The 19795-nt window shown below is 38.2% G+C and overlaps 1 protein-coding gene across 1 annotated transcript in view; it reads right to left on the bottom strand.

Moving 5' to 3' along the window:
• Window positions 1-19795, bottom strand: part of KIF21A (kinesin family member 21A) — a 52760-nt gene continuing 32965 nt past the window's right edge. The window contains exons 24-32 of the mRNA XM_062490787.1: window positions 16308-16418; window positions 14051-14089; window positions 11948-12084; window positions 9388-9568; window positions 8858-9022; window positions 8053-8170; window positions 5037-5207; window positions 2163-2362; window positions 1-457 (exon numbers count right to left, since the gene is read on the bottom strand). Coding sequence (XP_062346771.1) covers window positions 364-457; window positions 2163-2362; window positions 5037-5207; window positions 8053-8170; window positions 8858-9022; window positions 9388-9568; window positions 11948-12084; window positions 14051-14089; window positions 16308-16418 — 1216 coding nt within the window. The 3' untranslated portion in view covers window positions 1-363. The remainder of the gene's footprint in view (window positions 458-2162; window positions 2363-5036; window positions 5208-8052; window positions 8171-8857; window positions 9023-9387; window positions 9569-11947; window positions 12085-14050; window positions 14090-16307; window positions 16419-19795) is intronic.

A 19795-nucleotide genomic window follows, 5' to 3' on the forward strand; every position in this document is an offset into this window, starting at 1 on the left:
CTGTTACCCTAAAATGCAAAACAGCTGATCATACTTGTGAGTGAAATACAGCAGAGCACTTTTGTTATATATTTCAGGTTATAATTTTGAGATGGTCTTTAGAGAAGACAGAATTCCAGTTAGTTTAAACTGCAAGTATTACACACAAATTCAGCCATTATATATAGAGATACACATGACTGTTGAGACTCAAGCATGTTACCAAGAGGTTATTAAATACAGTACATATTTTAAGGACAGCAGGTCTAGTGGAAGAGTTCACACATTTTCAGTCCATTCCAGTCATCAGTGTTTAACTAATAAACATGCAGCAAATAGAGTGCACTTCCAATTGATCAATATATTCCTTTATCTCCCATAATTTCAATTACTGGCAAGATCTTCACTTGCATCTCCTGTATCTGAGATCTGTCCATCCATTATATTTCGAGCTTTCCAGATCCTCACAGTGCGATCACTGAAAACCAAAACAAAGCAGTATTAGAGCACTGTAATTACACTGGGAAAGGAGAGAGGGTCAAGGGGGGGCAGGGGAAGCTTCCTTAAAAGTTTGAGTGTCTTATTTAGAAAGATATCGTTGGCAAAATAACAGTTCTTTAATGGACATGCAAGGGTTATTCCACCTCCAGGAGACTTTATAATCTAACATGAACAACACTGAAGATTCCTTAACTAATCATTGCACTGGCTATACCCTTTAACCACCTAAGAAAGTATAAAGACTTTATGCCTAAAGAAAAGTAAAGAGGTGTCAATCTATTATAAGAAAAAGCAAAAAAAAAACCACAGAACCACAAGACAATATGAAGTCCTAACTCTCCAACAAAAAATACCCAACAAGCCCAAACCCATTTGCAAGGTGCTGGATAGTATATACCAGTGAGCTGGCACTTAGAAGCCCAGACTGTAGTTCTGTACTTTGGAAAAAAAAAAATCACTATTTACACAATTTTAAAGTATGTGTAAATAAAATATCATATAGAATATGTTACAAAACTCTATTATAAATTAGAATTTAAAAAAAAGAAGTAAAATAAATTTAGTCTTGTTAAATGGGAATTTATTCCATGAAAGGGAAGTTATTAATTTCTCATAAACATTAACTTGAGTGTCTACCCAACATTGATTCATATATTCCTCACAACTCCCTCAAAAGAAAGCAGCAGGCAGGGCAGACTTTGTGACAGAAGTGTTTTCTGACTTGTGCCTTGTTTCACTGTAAATTGTTAGGAACACTCCAAGTTTTTTAGACCTTAAGCCCACTGCTAGAGATAGGCTGATTTTTTTTTTTAATGACAAAAAACAAACGGATTTCAGATGCATATATGTTCTAAATGGATTAATAATCTTTAGGCATAGACATAAGCTTTGATATGACCACCAAATATGAGAACTTGGCAACTTTGAAATCCTGCTGTGACTCATAGACCTGCTTTTAATGCAGAAGCTTCCACAACAGACACAAGAATGTAACAGCTTTCACAGCTCCTGTGCTCAGACTACACCACAAAGAGGCTCTGTTGCCATCTCCTGCACACTGTCAATAACAAGGTATTTTTCTTGGTCAGTTCCCCTGAGGTTTCAGGTCCTCAATTTGCTGACTTTTACAGAGGTAAAAAATATTCAAATCAAGGTGTTTACAGTACAGTAGGATGGCTTGCAAAGCTTCTGCTGTATGCCAGCACTTAGCCAACCAACCAACAAACCAACAGCCATGTGCCATGGCTTTTAAGAGAATTTGCACAGGTCAGGAATGAGTCCTATCAGGAAATAGTCCAACTGTAGAGACAAGCTTATAAAGTTCTCAAGTGCTGCCAAATTCTTCCTGCCACCCTGTAGATCAGTGGTCACCAAACTTTTTTTTGATCATGCACCCCTTTCACTAACGTTTTAAGCCCACACTGCTGTGTATATTTATTAATTATATACACATACCACTGAATTATAGTAATTTATTCCAGCACCCCACTGTGTCATGTTGTGCATCCCCTGGGGTGCCAGCACCCCACTTTGGAGATGGCTGTGATAGGTATCAGCACTGAGGGGCACAGACTGGACAAGGTCACCTGATGCTTTCTAATGAAGTGACTTACACATGTCCTAAACACACATGCATGAACAGAATTCTATCAGAAAAGAAAGATTCACGGAGAAGAACTTACTCTGCTGCTGTAAAAATCTGGCTGGAGTTGGTGCAGATGGCATTTATAGGGCTGTCATGTCCCTTCATCTCCCCAATGAGTGCGAAGGTATCCACGTTCCAGAGCTTGAGGGTGCCTCCCCTGCAGCCACTGAGCAGAACTGGCACACCAGGCACCAGGCCAAGAGCACAAACCCAGTCCTTATGAGCATTAGGAACTTGCTGAAAGAGAGAAGCCAGACAAGTCTCATAGGGCTGCAAAAAATTCCAGAGGAACAAGCACACAAGTGGAAAAATCCCAGTTTTGCTACATAGAAGCTCTGGGTGGCTTCTGCATCTTTAGAGCAAAGGAGAGTGCTGACTTCCAAGAGTGTTTCTTTTTGTGAAATAGTACTGCAAAACAAGAAGAAAATCTACTATGCACAAATGACCTAACGTAGAACAGAAATCAGTTTAGGATAATGCAAAGTCAGCATGTTTTCAAATGTATATTTGAATGCATTTTTAAACATATGATCTCTGTATATGTTTCAAGTCTGTAAAACTGCTATAAAACACATAAAAAGAAAATCCAAAATACACCAAACTGTTTCTGTATTTGCCTTCTTTCTTTTTTTTCCACTACACATTATAAATTGATTTTGTGATGTTGCACTTCATAGAAACGCATTAATTCTTTATTGAGTAAGGGCACTAGCATTTTAGTTCTAATTCAGAAAGCAAAATGCTGCACAGACCAGCTGAGAACAACATTCTTTTGTTGTTCTCAAATTTATTTGAACAAATTTATTTGTTCTCACAAATAAATACATGGGCAAAAATAAGAATAGGGGGAAATAATAATCCAAATTTGCTGTATTTTGGGGATACCAAAAGTGGCTTTTCTCCAGGTCATTTTGATAAGAATTGCTTTGCTGTATTACTCATAATGGAGTACATTCAGCTTTCTAGGATCACCTTGGTGTTTCATCTGTAGTATCCCCAGCTACCACAGCACTGGTAGTCTGGTTCTGCAGCACTTCATGAAACTGGGAGAGGGTGGTTGTGGTTCTTATAAATCCCAGTTTTGTCACAGCAGGGTTTTGTGACTTGGGATGTGTAACACCAAGTGAAGTAGATGATCTCAAAATTCTTTTGAACAGCATGCTTGTTAAGGGATTTCTGGTTTTGGTTGCTGGATAGATCAAGACTTACTGCTGTTCAATCTGTGACCTTGGAGGTTTTGAAAACTCAGCTGGGCAAGGCCTTGAGAAACCAGATCAAACTACAAAGTTGGCCTTGCTTGGACCAGCAGGACAACTTCACATTGTGTAACCTCCAGTGAACCCTTCCACTCTGAATTATCACATAATTAGCAGAGTAACAGCACTTCTCATTCCCTAAAAAAAGACAATGAATAAAAATTATTTCTATTCTGTCAAATGCTTCAGTTTCACCTCTTTCAAAAGCATACAGCATTTCACAGAAATAGAAAAAAAAATAAAGAAGGGAGTGTGAGATTATTCTTATCAAGTTCTACTTTTAAAACCAACAAACAGGGGAAGGCAAAGTAGAGAAATTATGAAATGCACATATACCAAAAGGAAAACAAGAAAAGTTACATAACTAGTCCAACTGACATACTTCTTCACCCCGATCCTGTATTCTTTCTGATGTTAAATTAATTGCAATACCAAAAATGCATATTGCATAATATATTAATGAGCCCAAAACACAAGAGTGAAGACACTTCTTACGACTTTAATGAAGTCATTCTGAGAATACAAAATCTTTCCAAGTGCCTGTGATTTTGGTACAAGCTGCTTAGTACATTTTTCTGGAGAGACAGATGTGAGGGCAGATGTCCCAATATGGCCAAGTGAAGATTTTCTGTAAGAAGCTAAATTTATGAATACTTATTTTAACTGTGAAGTCTTTGTAGTATTCTGAAAAGGAACTGGCACTGAACTGGGTGGTTTTGAATGAAGGTCAAGAAAATTTATATAGTTATAGAATACTAAGTATGGCCACACAGAAATTTTCTTTTTCAAGTAGCCGGTCCATTATTTTCTCATGTCCCAATACTTTAAAATTCTATTTGCTTACTTGCTATCATCTGCATATGAAATGCATGCTCCTCCTTTTCCAAAAAATTATTGCAAAAATCAGCACTCTCTTCTAGTATTTGTTTTTCTGCCTTCCAGTTCTCACTCAGTCTCACGTTAAACAACCACAACCACACCTAAAGAACCTCTCATAAGACCTAAAAGAACAGATCAGCTAATAGCAGGGAGGCAAAAATCGAAGTTCTCCATGCCAAACAAAATGTAAATTTCCTGGACTTGAGGTTCTTTTTCCTTTTTACATAAGGAAAAGCATACAGCAAATGTGTTCTGACAGCAAGCATTATTATGAATGTGTTGCATATATTAAATAACACACACACTGTACAAGGAGATGAATCTAAGCTCTAAGACTGGGTGGAGTGAGATAGGCTATAAAGCCTCTTCACAAGAAAGTATTTTGTAGCCTGATCTAAAGTATTGTTTCTCATTAATGAGTTCCCAATCCAAAATGTACTAACTTGTCAAAGACAAGTATCCAATGATGCCAGTCACAGATGAGGCAAGTGCTGCTTTTATTCTGAAGCAGAAAAACAACCCCACATACCCAGAGCTAAAACAGGATAACCACTTCATCAGAATTTCCTGACGCTACATGCACAGAAGAGAAAACCAATTGCATGTAAAGATCAAGTACATTACTGATTTCTTTCTTAGTCAGTGCTCTATGCCTTCCCTATTAAAAGCATGAGTGTCTATGTGAATAGTCATTGTATGAGCCTGAACATTTATAAAGCCTCCAAACAGTTCTACAGCACTGACTGTCACAGCAGCTTATTATTTTTTTTCATTACCTGAAGAAGGTCTTTTTGAGACAAATCCCATTTCTTAATTCCATTATCTCTTGATCCACTAAAAAGGTTATCTCCCATAATAGCAAGCGCTTCAATGCCATCATAATGAGGAGGTTCAAAATTGTGTGTAGGACTTACGCTTCCAAGAGCCCCTTCAGTCACATCAAACATCTAAAATAAATAATAAAATATGTTATGTGAAATTTTCTGACATCCAACCTGCTTGAAAGTCATGCAGCAAATCACTTTAGGGAAAAAAAACTTGGTAAGTCTAATTACAGGCCACTGTATCATGATGCATATTAATGTAGAATGTATGTAGAATTTATCTACCAGAACCACTCCTTTATCCTCCTCCACCTCTTGCCTGAAGTGGGAATACTCCACTGCCTTCAGATAAGACTGCTCTGGGAAGTACTACTACTTGAATATCATATTCTCCCCAGTAGCTTCACATATGTACCCTGTGTGGTGGGCTAGAGAAACAAAGATCATGACTAAGTTTGGAAAACAACTCTCACTGGGAGAATTGCACGGGTAAGTAGCTTTAGAAAGAGGCATTAATATATTTTTCTGGACAAGTTGTTTTGGTAAGGGTTATATACTATTACACACTGATGCTTTTCATGGACTAGACACACCTCTCTCCTTGCTTGTGCTCCAAGAACCAGGTGTTAGAACAGATTCTTTAAAGTAAGGTTGTTTTAACAATTTAAGCCATAATCAATCCCATCAGGTCTTTGTTGCTAGAGCTGCAGTGTAAGCAATCCTGATTCATTTTGCATTGCAGGGAGCCAGAACTCACCCAGTGAGACTGAGCTGAAAGAACAGATGAGCTGTAACTTTTTAAACCACCAGTTCTGTTTCACAAGCAAATGTCAAACTTCATCCTTTATTATTTACTCTTTATTGGCCTTTTAGAATGAATAAGCTTGACAGTAGAAAAGGGGGAGCTTGGCAGTATAAAATAATACCTTGTGAGCTAAAGGTATTTTAAAAGTTACCACATTCATTTAACATTCATCAGTTCCAACTGTAACAAAAAAATCAATGATAAACCAGAAAACTGAGGTACCTAGAGATGACTAATATTACTGACTCAGGAGACAAGACAGTAGTTTCCTGTGGCATGACAGTATCTGTCACCAGACCTGGCAGTCCAACAGACCTACCCATGCAGAGAACCACAGATTGTTAAGGGGTTAAAATGGACTTTAAAGATCATCTTGTCCCAAACCCTCTTCGGTAGCAGGGACACCTCCCACTACACAAGTCTGCTCAAGGACTTATCCAGCCTGGCTTTGAATACTGCAAGCATTGGGGCATCCACAACTTCATTGGACAACCGGTTTCAAAAATTCCATGCTAATATCATAACCTAAATTTCCCCTTTTTCAATCTGTACCCATTATTCTTTGTTCTGTCTCTACAGCTCCTGATGAAGAGTGGCTCTCTGGCTTCCCTGTAAGCCCCACTCTAATACTGGAAAGTTATGAGGTCTCCACATAACCTTCTCTTTTCCAGGTTGAACAGAAGCATTGAGAATAGGTAGATACCTTCACTGACTATGTACATACAGATCATTTATACTATCCAAAGTGGCTTGACAATTCTGAAGGCATTCACTTTGGAGAATACACACTACTCTGAAGCACATAGAAATGGCTGAAATATCCCTGGATATTCTAATGGTGTAAGTCAAGAGGCAGGCAGACTTAGGAGGACTTATGTAGCCTGGCCATGGAAAAGGAACACACAAGAAGGACAGATAAACTTCTCTGACTGTTGACAGCTTTGTTTTCCAAAAGCTCTCCCACCTCCTTGCTTGTCACATGAGTTCACAGCATGACAAACTTGCATTACATGATCACACCTTGTTGCTCCCACTGAGGTTCTTTACTCATTACCATGCAAGGATGGCAGCTCTTAACTAACCCAATATTCTGAACTGTGCAGAAAAGTAATTCTCAGAGGGTCTGTCTCCCCATTGCCTCTAACTATTGGTACACTGCTGACAGGATTCAAATCCACAGCCCAACCTGTCAAACTATGCACCAACCTCTCAGGCAGCTTTTTGTATCTGGCACAGTGCACAGCCAAGCATCCAAGAATTGTAGAATAATATGAAAAAAAGGAAGTCCAGCTCAGTGAGAAAGCACACACAGGTTCTGGATCCTGCTCCATACCCAGCTGCGTTCATACACTTTCTCTCCAGCATGTGAGAAGAACAGAACAAAAGGCCTCCCCCTCCTAACAAGCTAGGGTTTCTTGCTCATTCTCTCTTTGGCCTCATGCATCACCCACTCTTTGCAGTGTGAGGGCCAGCTTTACAGATGATCTACAGTTCTCTGTGTTTGGTGAACTGTGTATAGCCCTGAGAAACAGGAGCTTGTGGATTCAAATAGCCACTGGCTGAGATGAGAAGGAAAAAAAAAACACCACCAAAAAAAAATACAACAACCACCCCCTCCTCCCAAAACATATCCTTGAGTGAATTAATCACAGTTCCATGAAGCAGAAGCACTTCACTTTGGCTGAGAACTGCTGAACTTGCTGTCTTCCTCACTTCAGAACACAGGTAACACTTCAGAAAGAGCCTAGGCTAAACCCTGGACTCTTTTATGTCAGGAACACAAGGGGAGTCTCTGCTGAAACAATTAGGTCTGCACTCCAAAATAGAGGCACTGACTTAAGGTACTTTAAAGAGCAAAATGTTACCTAAAATAGGTGTTATGAATATTTCTCCAAGAGTTTGTACACCTGACATCCAATTTAATGGGGATTAAGGAAAAACTTAACTGGAGACAACCATGCATCCATCTTCCTTGGTGAAACAAAAAAGGCACTGAAGCAGTAAGTGTTTATTATGACTGAATATTATTCATGATCCATGGCTGGTGAAATAATTTTCATCTTGGCTATGACATTCTGAATGTGCAGATGTAAGCCACTTCTGCTGCAGCCTGCATCCCATGCTGATGTGCCAAGTTAAAATAAGCAAATACTAGTGGTTTACCTTTATATAATGATCCTTTGAACCAGTGACAATAAGATCTTGTCCATTGGAAATTTGATCAACAGTAAGGCACATAACAGGACCCTGGTGACCAGTCAGCTTTCCTGTAGACTGAAATCTTTAAGGATAAGAGAAGAAATGAGGATCTGTTAATTTTTCATATATCCAGCACAGTCCATAGCACAGTTTCTGACAGAATGGATCTTTTTATTTTCCCTATGTCTTCAGTACTCATCCTGTGGTTTATCTATATTCTATTGTTCATGTCTATGGATAATTATTAAATCTATGTTAAATACAACAAAACCCCTCTATTAATGCAAAATAAGAATTAAAACATTTTAAAGTAAAAATTAATCAGTCCCCTCATTAAGTATTTTCTGTATGTGGAATGCAGTCTTTGGGAGCAGGTTCTGTTTGGAAAAGCGTAATTATAGTGCAACTATCATAATCCCATATTATATTACATTACTTCCATTGGCTTCCATCATCTCATCAACAATTACTAGTCAGGATTCCCATACTCCCCTGACAAGAGTCTGTTTTGTAGTGCCTGTCAAACAAAACCTTGTGTTTTTCCAGTAATTTTTACTGAAATGATTCACCACAACCTTAACACATGAGAAAATCATTATCTCAGTAACCACCACAGATGGATTAGCTGATCTGTAACTGATACTGTATTTTGCCCAGGTATGAGCACTACCATATAGAAGAAACACGTCACTGTCTGTTTCATGTGCACAATTTTGCTGCCTATGCACATGTAACCACCTAAAGATTCTCTTTGGCTGGTGTTCAGTACCTTTTCAGGTCCCACATCCTCACAGAGTTTCCAGCAGCTGCATAGAGGAATGTGCCAGTTGGATTTAGTGCAATTTGATTGATCTGGTTCTCTCCAGCTGGGATAGCAACTGTTCTGTTAGTACTTCCTGAACACACATCAGCAGGCATAGCTTGGCCTGAAGACCTGAGTACAGAGAAGGAGAAAAAGGAATAAAACAGAAAAAAACCCCAAATTCTGCAGTTTGCTGTCCATACTTTGCATAATCTCTAGAAATAAACCTATTTCACTGAGCAAAAAAGGCTATAAGACAATTATGAGTACTGAACATCTGATAAAATTCTATATGCAAATTGTTTTGTGTTCCCAGATGTTACTGGTTCCCCATACTGACTTAGTCTGAACACGGAAAGAAAGCTTATATTCCCAACAGTGTACTTATATTACACTGTACTGTATTACACAGTATTGAATTAAATATAATAAAATGTATCTAAAACTAAGACTAAGACTCAGTTGAATGCTTGGCATCTGAGGTTCAGCATACTCACGTCAATGTCCGAATGCACTTTGCAGAATCTCTGATATCCCACACCTTGATATAGGAGGTTGAAACTGTGAAGACCAGGCTAGTGTAGTTGCAATATTTAATAGAAACTACATTATTTGGATGACCCCCTAAAGACATAATCTCTTGTCCAGTTACCAGGTTCCAGACTTTACAGGTACGATCTAAATAAATACAAACAAAAAGGGGAAAAATATTAACAATAATTTAAAAAACCCTGAAAAATCTCACGTTTTTACTAAACTCAGTAAATTAAAAGTGCAAGCATTCATTTGCACTCATACATTTTCCTCTATTTCTGTAGTCAGAAAAATAGCTAAATTAAGTAGGTCTTAAAAAAATACACACAGCCATCCATCTATCATCAACATCAAAACTAAGCAAGGTTAATCATTAAATGTGCATTTGAGATCTGCATATTAGCTCCTGAAACATTTAAAAAGGATAAAAATCTCATGGGAAGTGAAACTACAGATGATTTGGAGGCTATAAAGTGTGGGTGATGATAGATGAAGAATCCAATTTTTAATTCAAAAATTCATTATCAAAAACATAGCTCAGGATGAGTTTTGAGGCTTAGAATGGCCGAGTTCTGACTGCCACAACAAAACCACAAAGGTGAGAAGGGATCCAAACTCTTCAGTGTATTGGGGGCCTCTGAAAATCCCAACAGAGAGTGTTTTAGTCACTGTTTGGATTCTGCAACAAAGGAATTTAAATATTGCAACCTTCTGTGTGTTAAAATCCCAAATGCATAGAAGTTTTCAAGAAATCTGTAACACTACTGGCAAGAACAGGAAACTCTCCATGCTACACCATGCCTGTATCATTCCATGTATTTTAGACATACATTTATACTGAAATAAGTACTGGAAGGATGAAGAGAAAGCTTCATGTATAGATCCCAGTTATGATAGCTTGAAGGTAAGTAAAGCAGGACCTGTCTGCCACTTTTAAACACCAACTACCAAGATCAAAGATCTGCAATGCACATGAGAGCTTACTGGCATTTTTTAATTTATCTGCAAGTATTATCTGGTGTCAGTGAGCTGAGACTTCCTGCTTCTGCAACAATTTCCAGAAGATTTAACCTTATTTAATTATCAACTGTCTACACTCTTGAGTAAAAGCACACTTGGTAAACTCCCCTCAAAAAATATATACAGGAAAAATTCTCCCATAAGTTTAAGAAGCTAGGATATGACCTCAAAAAAGTAAATATTTGCAACATCTGCAAACATCCATTTAAAAAAAAATTACCAAAACCCTTTGGAATACAAATCTAAATGTAAAATAAAATTTTTAAACATGCCCCTTTTTTCCCCTCATATAGCCATTAAATTCAAAATCTCAACAGAAATCAACTAAGTATTATTTACAAAATCTAAATCAATGTCCTTTTTTGCAATTGTACATGCTTACACAAATTTTGAAATGTTGGCTTAAAACTTGCAAGATCAAAGGTTTGCCAGCTCACTGAAAGTGTGTGATTTGGTATTTTCAACAGCCAGCTAGCAGAATAGGCACAGAAACCATACCTGAATACTAGCAGTGGGATACCTGCATCTGATGGGGTTGTCACCTATGCTAATATGGGGATAAAAGGGGTGTCCTGAAATGTTAATGTTTATTCATTAAATGAACTAGTGAAAAGAGGAGTCTCCCTGTCAACAGGTGTTAACTTCTTCCCAGCCACTCTAGTTCATCTTAGCTTTGATACTTTCAGAAAAAAATAGTCTGCCATAACTTCAGCTGCATAACTAAGGATGTAATAAGTTTTTTACCGTAAGTGCTTTATGTGAAAAGGCCCGGAGAAAAAGCACAGCATACAAAAATCACTTTTTAAGCAACATCAAAATACGTGTTTGTGAAAAGTAAACATTGAGCTCTGGTGGCCTCTGGTGGTATCTTCAAGCCAAACTGAGCAATGACAATGAAAATTCACGACAGGAGCAAAATGTTTTCTTCAAAACTGTGCTTCTATCAGTTTGAGAAGTTTATAGAGTGACTGCATCCAGTAAGCAACTTAAGAGACTACAAAAATTCCAGGCCCTCCCACAACTGCCACACAGTTCTTATAACAACAAAGGACAGGCAACAAGATGCACAGAGGAAGCAGAAGACACCCTTAAATGAAGAAGATAGCTCGAAGAACCAACTATGGCATGAAGGGTATTCAAACTCTGTGCAGTAGAGCCAAACATGTGCCAATTCCCACCTCCACCCTTACCCTGAAGCTATTACCTTGCATTGCATATCATGTGTGTACATGCTGCCATGACTGCTTCCATCACATCACTCAACAAATGTTAATGTTACTGCTTTTTGTGGTTTTCCACTACAAATAAGCAGCCAAATATTACACAGTGGAGTTAGAAACCTGTAGATAATTACTGTAAATCCTTCTTCAGCTTATGTTGAGAAACAGAACCTTACAATTTTCCACTGTGTTTACAACACTAAGCACAAATTGAGAATTTCACAACACCCCAAGCTGTCAAAGCAGCCTCTGCAGGCAGCAGAGGTGCCAGACTTTGCCCAACCTTTAGATCCAGTGAAGAGAAGATCATCAGTTGCATCAACACAAAGCACAGCCTTGGTATGTCCCTCAGCTGTATAGATACACTGAAGCGGGGATGATCTGATGCATTTTGAAACAGGAAATGGGTTAATTATCCCCCTAAAGAACAAAAAAGGAATGTGAATTGGGCATAGTAATAGACAGAGATAAAATAAGTTTACTTGCATGTAGGGAAAAAAACAACCTAGTGTTCTTAGATGTGAAGGCAGAACAGCTGAATGCCTTTGATAAACTATATAAGGATTTTTACTATTTAGCCTCAACACATGTCATCTCTGGATTATCAGTTAAAGGAAATCACATACAAAAACAAACAAATGAAAAGACAACAAGGTGCTAAATGCTGGGTACGTGCCAAAATCTGCATAATGCTGAACAAACCAGGACACTTAAAGCTTCTGTATGCCCAAGATCAACCATAAGACATCTTAGCCTAAACAGCATAGTCTGAGAAGTGGAACAAATGTAATGTGCACTGCCAATTCCAAACTCAGCATGCATTTCACATCATCTGCATTCTATGGGTAGACACAGAGAACTGCTGTTAACTTCTGTGCCTGAAGAAGGTTCCCACTGCACCCTGAACCCATCAACACACTCGTGCTCAAATGGCCAAATGGGAGATGGACTGGAATGCTGACACTCCAGAGGAATGCTCCTGGGCACTTTCAGCTAATTCTGTGGTGATGCCAAAAGACTAACCCACTTGGAAAAAAGGCCTCATAATTCATTACCAAACAAAAATTACTAGCAGTCTAAAACCCCACGCATACACTGCACACACAGAGACCTTTTTATTTCTGTGAAGTGGAGAAAAGCCTCAAGGTAATGCCTAAAACATGCAACACAGTTGTGAGCTGGCCAGTTTGCAGTTTTAAGACTCAGTCATGTTCTTTTGGGAACCACACACAAAACTGTGAGGAAAAGGAACTAAACCATAGCCTCATCTCATCAAAACAAAACAAAATCAAAAAGTATCAGATGCTTTAGGAAAATGTAAAAAACTTTTAGTATCATTCAGAAGTTTGCTATAGAAAGGAAAAAGTCCTTTTTGATACAAGCTAACTTAGTGACAACTGGTTAGATGATCTTCTACATTAAATTCATAATTTAGAACATTTTTACAGCTCAAGACATCTTCATATAACTCGTTACTCCTCAGCAAACCTTCTATAGATTTTACTAATATTAATAGCAACTTAAATTGTGTAACATTATCTTCCTCATTTTGGAAAGGCATTCATTCACCTTTCAGCTGCACTGTTTTATGTTTTCAATTAGTTTAAGCCTTTACACTTCTAGCATCACACTAAACTAACACGATTTTCTCTGCAGTATTCCCTAGTGGATCATGCTGCCTCTGAACTGAGTTATTCCTCCTGTTCTTCTCACCCACTCACTCCTTTGACAAGCCATGTAAAATACATGTCCTGGAGCTATTTATCTACCTATGTGCAGTGTTCTAAAATCTACAGACAAAAAGCCACTGCAACTGCTCCAATGACCAGACAAAGCCACCACCACATGATTAGCAGATCTTTGACTGCCTTTCTCTAGATAAACTAATTTTTCACTGACTACCAAAGTCCTAGCCCACAGGGACACGAGTGGTGACATTTCTTTCATCTCTTAAGCCACTGTACATTCTCTCAGGAAGACGTAACAAAAAACTATTCATTTTTGTTTGCACTGGGATTTTGTTTTTAGTGATCAAAGCATACAACAAGAAAAGGAAAACCAAAACAAAGAGAGAAGGAGATAAAATGGAAGAAAATGTCTTGTCCTATTCTTTTTTCAAAGAAAACAGAAACAATATGTCTAAAGAAATATTTACACCATACTTATAATGAAAATCCTGACATGCTCAACAATGATTTTAAAAAACCCAAAATAAAGGAGAGAGGGAGACATGCTTGACCAAAATCTCAGATGTTTAATGTTCTGGCAAAAGCAAGAGAAACAACGCACAGGTATCAGGGAAAATCATGCAGCATGAGATGTCTTAAGAACTGGAATAACTTTGGTGAGAGATGCCAAGAAAACAGAAAAGAGAAAGAGAGAGTACCTTTGTACCTCCGACAGAGAGGAATCACTTTCATCAGACCTACAATCAACAGTGGTGGAATTGTGAGGAGAAAGAATAGAGTATCAGCAAAGGAACGCCTCCATATGAGAAGAACAAACAACAGCATGGCCAACTCAGAAAAGCAATGCAAATCCACATCCACTATGCAGCATTGCTCAAGTATATATCAAACCCATGATGTTATTGGGGGGTGGGGGAAAGAAAAGGTATCTTAAAATATCACTCTCAGCAGTAAGTCACAGCAGACTGTTTCCACTCCAGAAGATGAGTAACAGCAGCTGAGCCACTTCTTATTTCCCCAACAGTTTCTTAGAGAAGTAAAGGCAAAAAATTAAAAGAAGATAGATGTACAAGTTAACCTCCATAAGATAGGGCTTGTTGAGAATATACAAAGAAAGGAAATATTCTGGACATCGATACCTGCTAAATGTAGAAGAGACATGCAATATATTAGTTATAGAGACAGAAATGTTAAATATGATAACCCACTCAAATAAATAAAGCAATTTGCAAGCCATCCTAAGTTCAAAATCCTTCACCCCTCATTTAAAAAAATGGTTAAAAATAAAAAAGGAAATATACAAGACAATATTTCCCCAAGAAGTAATGATTTTCAGTACGTCTTAAGATGTCCTTCATTTTCAACTCAAACTGAATGAGCAGTTTCTATTTGACTTCAAAGTCAGTTCAGAGAAAATTAAGAGTTTGGTGGGAGTTAGTAATAAGAAAGTTAGGCTAAGATAAAAAAGTCACAAGCAGTTACTAAAAGCCCTGCAAGCCACTGCTTGATATGTGGTGGCTGTAGACCTCTGAAAAAAAACCATTTTATTAAAAAAACAGTGGAAACAGAAAACAGCAATTTCTTATCTTCGTAGTTAGGAAAAAAGGTTATTTTACATCTGAGTTGCAGTTCATAAGCACTGCATGGTATTTGTATCAGTACTGAAACCTGCAACAGAGATTCTAGTCAAATAAAGTCCACTGCCATTTGGAGTAAGGCTCCTAAACAGATGCCTAATGTGAGAAAAATCTGTTCTACTTCTTCTAAACAAGATAAAAATATCATCTACTCCTGCAGATCACTTCCTGAAGTCAGCCTGTTCAATAATTTAGATAATCCCTAAATAACTGTGTTCTAGCCATTTCAATGTCCCATCCTCTGAGGTGCTGCTGTGAGAGCACTCTGAGCAACACTGGAGCTACTGAGTAACTGTCAAAAGCACTATTACTTACATTACCACCTAAAATCTATTTTTGAGTGTAAACACACACACAAATACACAAACATCTAAGAAATTCTACCATCCTTTTCTATTTTGGGTTTAAAACTACAAATACAAGACATAGCCTAGAAAACAGGAAACAAGGTTCAGCAGGAAATTTCTTTTCTCAAATTTTTACAGCCGTTCCATGGTAGCTTAAAGTATTTCCTTTGAAAACTACACAAAAACATGAGAAATATTTCCTCCTGTCTTGCAGAAGGGCAAGATTTCTACCAGACACTACACTGAAAACTTGAGCACACTTTGCATTTCCCTGGTTGGGGGCTGAGGCTTCCCTTTGTGACTTACTTATCCTGCTGAACTGATGTGTTTCCCTGAGAAACAGTAAGACGACTAAAAACATTCATTTCATTACGGGGCCGGCTTGGTGGGGAAGTAGGAGGTGACAGACTAGCCTCTGGGGCTCCAGAATCTGAGCTACAAAAAAAAAAGAACATCTTTAACAGGTTATGAACGGCTAGAAAAGTTAAATGCAACATGCCTCAAATGTTAGATGCTCTTTTCTTAAGCAAATAATTAAGATTGTAATACTTGCTACAGATATTTCTGTAGAAGGCAAAAAGCTTAAGGCTGCAGAGTGCAAGATGGCACAACATTCAAAGATTAAGTGGTATAAGTGAAAGCTACAGGCAGAAAACACACATGTAAAATGAAGAAATTCTTATAAAATTGAAGGCTCTTAGAGATATTGCTGACTTTGACTAAAAAAAAAAAAAAATTTGCAAATGCTCCAAAGGACATTTTCTAGAGGCCCTGTTTCTGAGTTATTTTGTACAGAAAATCAACCTGGAAAAAAGCCCCAAACAACCACACATAAGCTGAGCAATGAATATCAGCACTGACAACACTACTAACTGTTCTGAAAGAAAAGAAATAGAATAATGCAGAATTATTTTTCCAAAAAATTCGAAGTTCGAATTATGTCAGAGGAAATAAATTTAAAAGACTCTTACAGTTTTTGTTCTTTTGTCTTTGTCTTTTCCATAGTTTTCTCATAGGCTTTTCTCTTTGCTAAAGGTGAAGGCTCAGGTATCTTCTTCTCTGGAAGAGATGGTTGTCTCGAGCTAAAACAAGAATAATCATTATCTCACTCTAGGGCCATTCACAGAACTTGCTTTTCTTACAATACCTGCCATTCTCTCAGTGTGATTTCTAATTTTAGAATGTACGTAATCTATTATTGCCTGTCTTGAATTTAAAGATTATAAACTTTTTCTCACACTTGAATATAAAAATATACCAAGTTATTAATGTTCAAAGTTGATCAGCATATAGACTCAAATACTGAATACTTAAAGGATATTTAGTAATTCAATCATAAAAGAGACTCACTAAAAGAAATATAGTGGAGTATGTATCCCAAATTAAGATCATTGAAATTCTTAAATTTGAGATTCCACATTTGCATCTACAATAGATTATTTACAGACATGAAGAACAGAGAAATCACAATGATTCTTACACACAAATGAAACTCTGCAGCAACACATTCATGTTAATTAGGAAGTGAGAAAAGGTACTTCCCATTGACAACCTGACTATTATAACATGGCTTCTCTTTGTCCCCCACTTCCCCTCTCCTTTGCTTCCCATCCATCATTTGTCTTTCCAGTTCTTCCTCTGAAACAATTCCTACTCACAGCCACTGTGGTCTTTCTCCCAAGCTTTTATTCCCCATTAAAATTAGCAAAAATATCAAGAGGACAATATTAAAGCTGACACCCAAATGTTGCAATTTCACCACAGTCAGACAAAAGAAAAAAGAAAGGAATCCGAGTGGTCTACATTTTTCTGAACTTCCATTTCTCACTAGTTGAGCCATCACAAAAGCAATATTTGTTTTGGCTTTTCATATGTCTTTGCATGTAGAAGGATTTTTTTTTTTCTCTGAATATGAAACACTCATTAAAAGCAAGAAAGCAGATTCTAAAAGTGCTTTTGTTCCACAAAACGTCATTAAGCCGATAAAGTTTGTTTGGCAGGCCACCTCAGTCTCAGAGCTCTGCAGGTTCTGAATATGCATAGCTCCAACTTCTACACAGGTTTCCCTTGAGAGGAAGTCTGTGCTATATGAAATCCACCTGGAGACTGGAATGCAGAATACCATGATTTAACATTGGCAGCACAACCACAAACAGCTACTTGACTCAAGTAGATGAGACAGTCTCAAGTCATCACAAACCCTAACTGCAATGTGCAGGATCCTGTAGGATCCAGTGCCAAGAACCGCATGTCAACCCTAGAGCTCCCTGGGGTCTCCAAGAGACAGGACAAGCAATAACCTGCCTGGTTTTGCACAGAAGCCTATCAGTTAAGTTATAAAAAAAGGGGAGAAAGTGAGTCCAATTCCCTCAAGGCCAGAACACTCATTTCTATGTCGGGCTCCTTTACCTCTAGGCATACTGTGCAAAGGACACAAAAAAAAGGTGGAACAGGACACACTCCTTTCCCTCTCTTTATGCTGGACCAATATGCATTTAGGAATGCAAAAATCCTGAGGTCACAAGGCTGACAGGTCTTCCAGCAAGGACGACAAACAGGCTAGAGTATCTACTGCCAGGGTTGCTTACATGTCTACTGAGCAGCTGCTCAATTAAATAAACCAAACCAGGAACTGGAACCCAAGCTCCTCTGCCTTGCACTGGCATCCTGTACACTCAGACATGGAGGCAACTTTTGCTTGCTCACTCTCTACCTGCCCTTGAGTCTTCCATCTTTGACTCCACAGTGGAACATCCTTAGAGAGGGTGTAAATAGCATCAACATTTTCTGAATTCTTCTGGAAAGCCTGGGAATGCAGATATTATAAAAATAAAGCTGTCTTGCTGGAATGAACTTCCTAAGCACAGGTGTAAAAGCCAGGTGCATGATGTCAATGACCTAACAGAAAAGGAGCAGGACACATACTACTTTGAGCTTTCCAGAGCCCTTTTCCATTTGCCAGGACATCAGACATCTGAACAGAGCTGACACAAGCTCTACAGTAGACAACTATACTCTGAAAAAGCTGCTGTAGATGAGTTGAGCATATCAAAGGACAACAGCACTAACCAACTCTGTCAACAGAATTCCAGTTTGAATTAACTGTTGGCCGTATGCATTTAGGCTCCCCCCTAAGCAACAGAATCACACAATGGTCTGGATTGGAAGGGACTTAAAAGATCATCTAGCTCCAACCCCCTTCCATAGGCAGGAACACATTCCACTAGACCAGGCTGCTCTAACCCCCATCCAACCTGGCCTTGAACACTTCCAGGAATGGAGCATCCACAGTTCCTCTAGGTAACCTGTTCCAGTGTTTGACTCCCACAGTAAAGAATTCCTTCCAGTATCTCATGCACACCTACAATCTTCCAGTTTGATGCCATGATCCTTATCTTATCAACACATTCCCTTGTAAAAAGTCCCTCTCCAAGGACCATGAAATCACCATAGACCTAAGAAAACTGAGGGGGTTCCAGAGCGGAGCATTTTGTACATATGCAGACACCTAAATTTGCACCTAAACATATAATTAATTTCTGTCACTTGGAGAATCCATATTTTGGATTACTGTTACAGCCTCTACATCCCTGAATGTTGCTTAAGTAAGCGGCACAAGGGAGAAAACATTTATTGCAGGAAAGATCACAATCTGCTTCTGAACAATATATTTTATTACAAGAGATATACTTGCATCACAGGCCCATAGGGAAAGGTCAGAAGGCTCATAAAGACAAGCTTTCTTCAACTGTGACCAGATAAACCAGCAAGAGTTCTAGTTTTGGAAAAACATATACACTTACAAGTGAGAAAGTTACTGCAGATTGATTATGGGAATTTTTTGTCACTTATCTACTAAAACATGATCAATAACAATTCAATATGTGAGGCCTACTGCTGACTGAATTGATTTTTTGACAGTATGTAACTCTCAAATGCTTGCAGAACAGAGTTTTGGGAAAACCCTGTTTTGCCTTTTTGCTGGGTCACTTTCATAATGAATTCTAGAAGATGGAGGCGAGGCAAAAGTTGGTATTACCTGAGTCCTGGATGTCAGGTCATAACACTTGATGTTTTAGATCTTGAAGCTTCAAAAGTCTCTACTCATCTCATACTAACTGCTGAAACAAGTGGGTTTTCTCCACCTATGCTCACCCTCAAGAGCATTCTTTCCAAGCAGATTCTATTTGCACTGAAGCCATCAGCATGGGTTAATAATTGCTGTCAGCAGTGTTTTACTGTTCATGATTGCCACCTCAAGCACATGCCAGAAATACATAGTAAAAAACACAAATTGCAAATGTACATTAGGTAGAGACTGCTGTAAAAATATTATGCAAATAGGACAGATGAATATTAAAAGATGCTTAACTCTAGAACCCGTAGCATGAAGATAGCTATGGGACACTGATTTCCACATCACAGAATGTGGGAAGTGCATTGAATTTACACATGTGCT

The sequence above is a fragment of the Cinclus cinclus genome, chromosome 4, assembly GCF_963662255.1.
Source record: "Cinclus cinclus chromosome 4, bCinCin1.1, whole genome shotgun sequence".
Classification (NCBI taxonomy): Eukaryota; Metazoa; Chordata; class Aves; order Passeriformes; family Cinclidae; genus Cinclus; species Cinclus cinclus.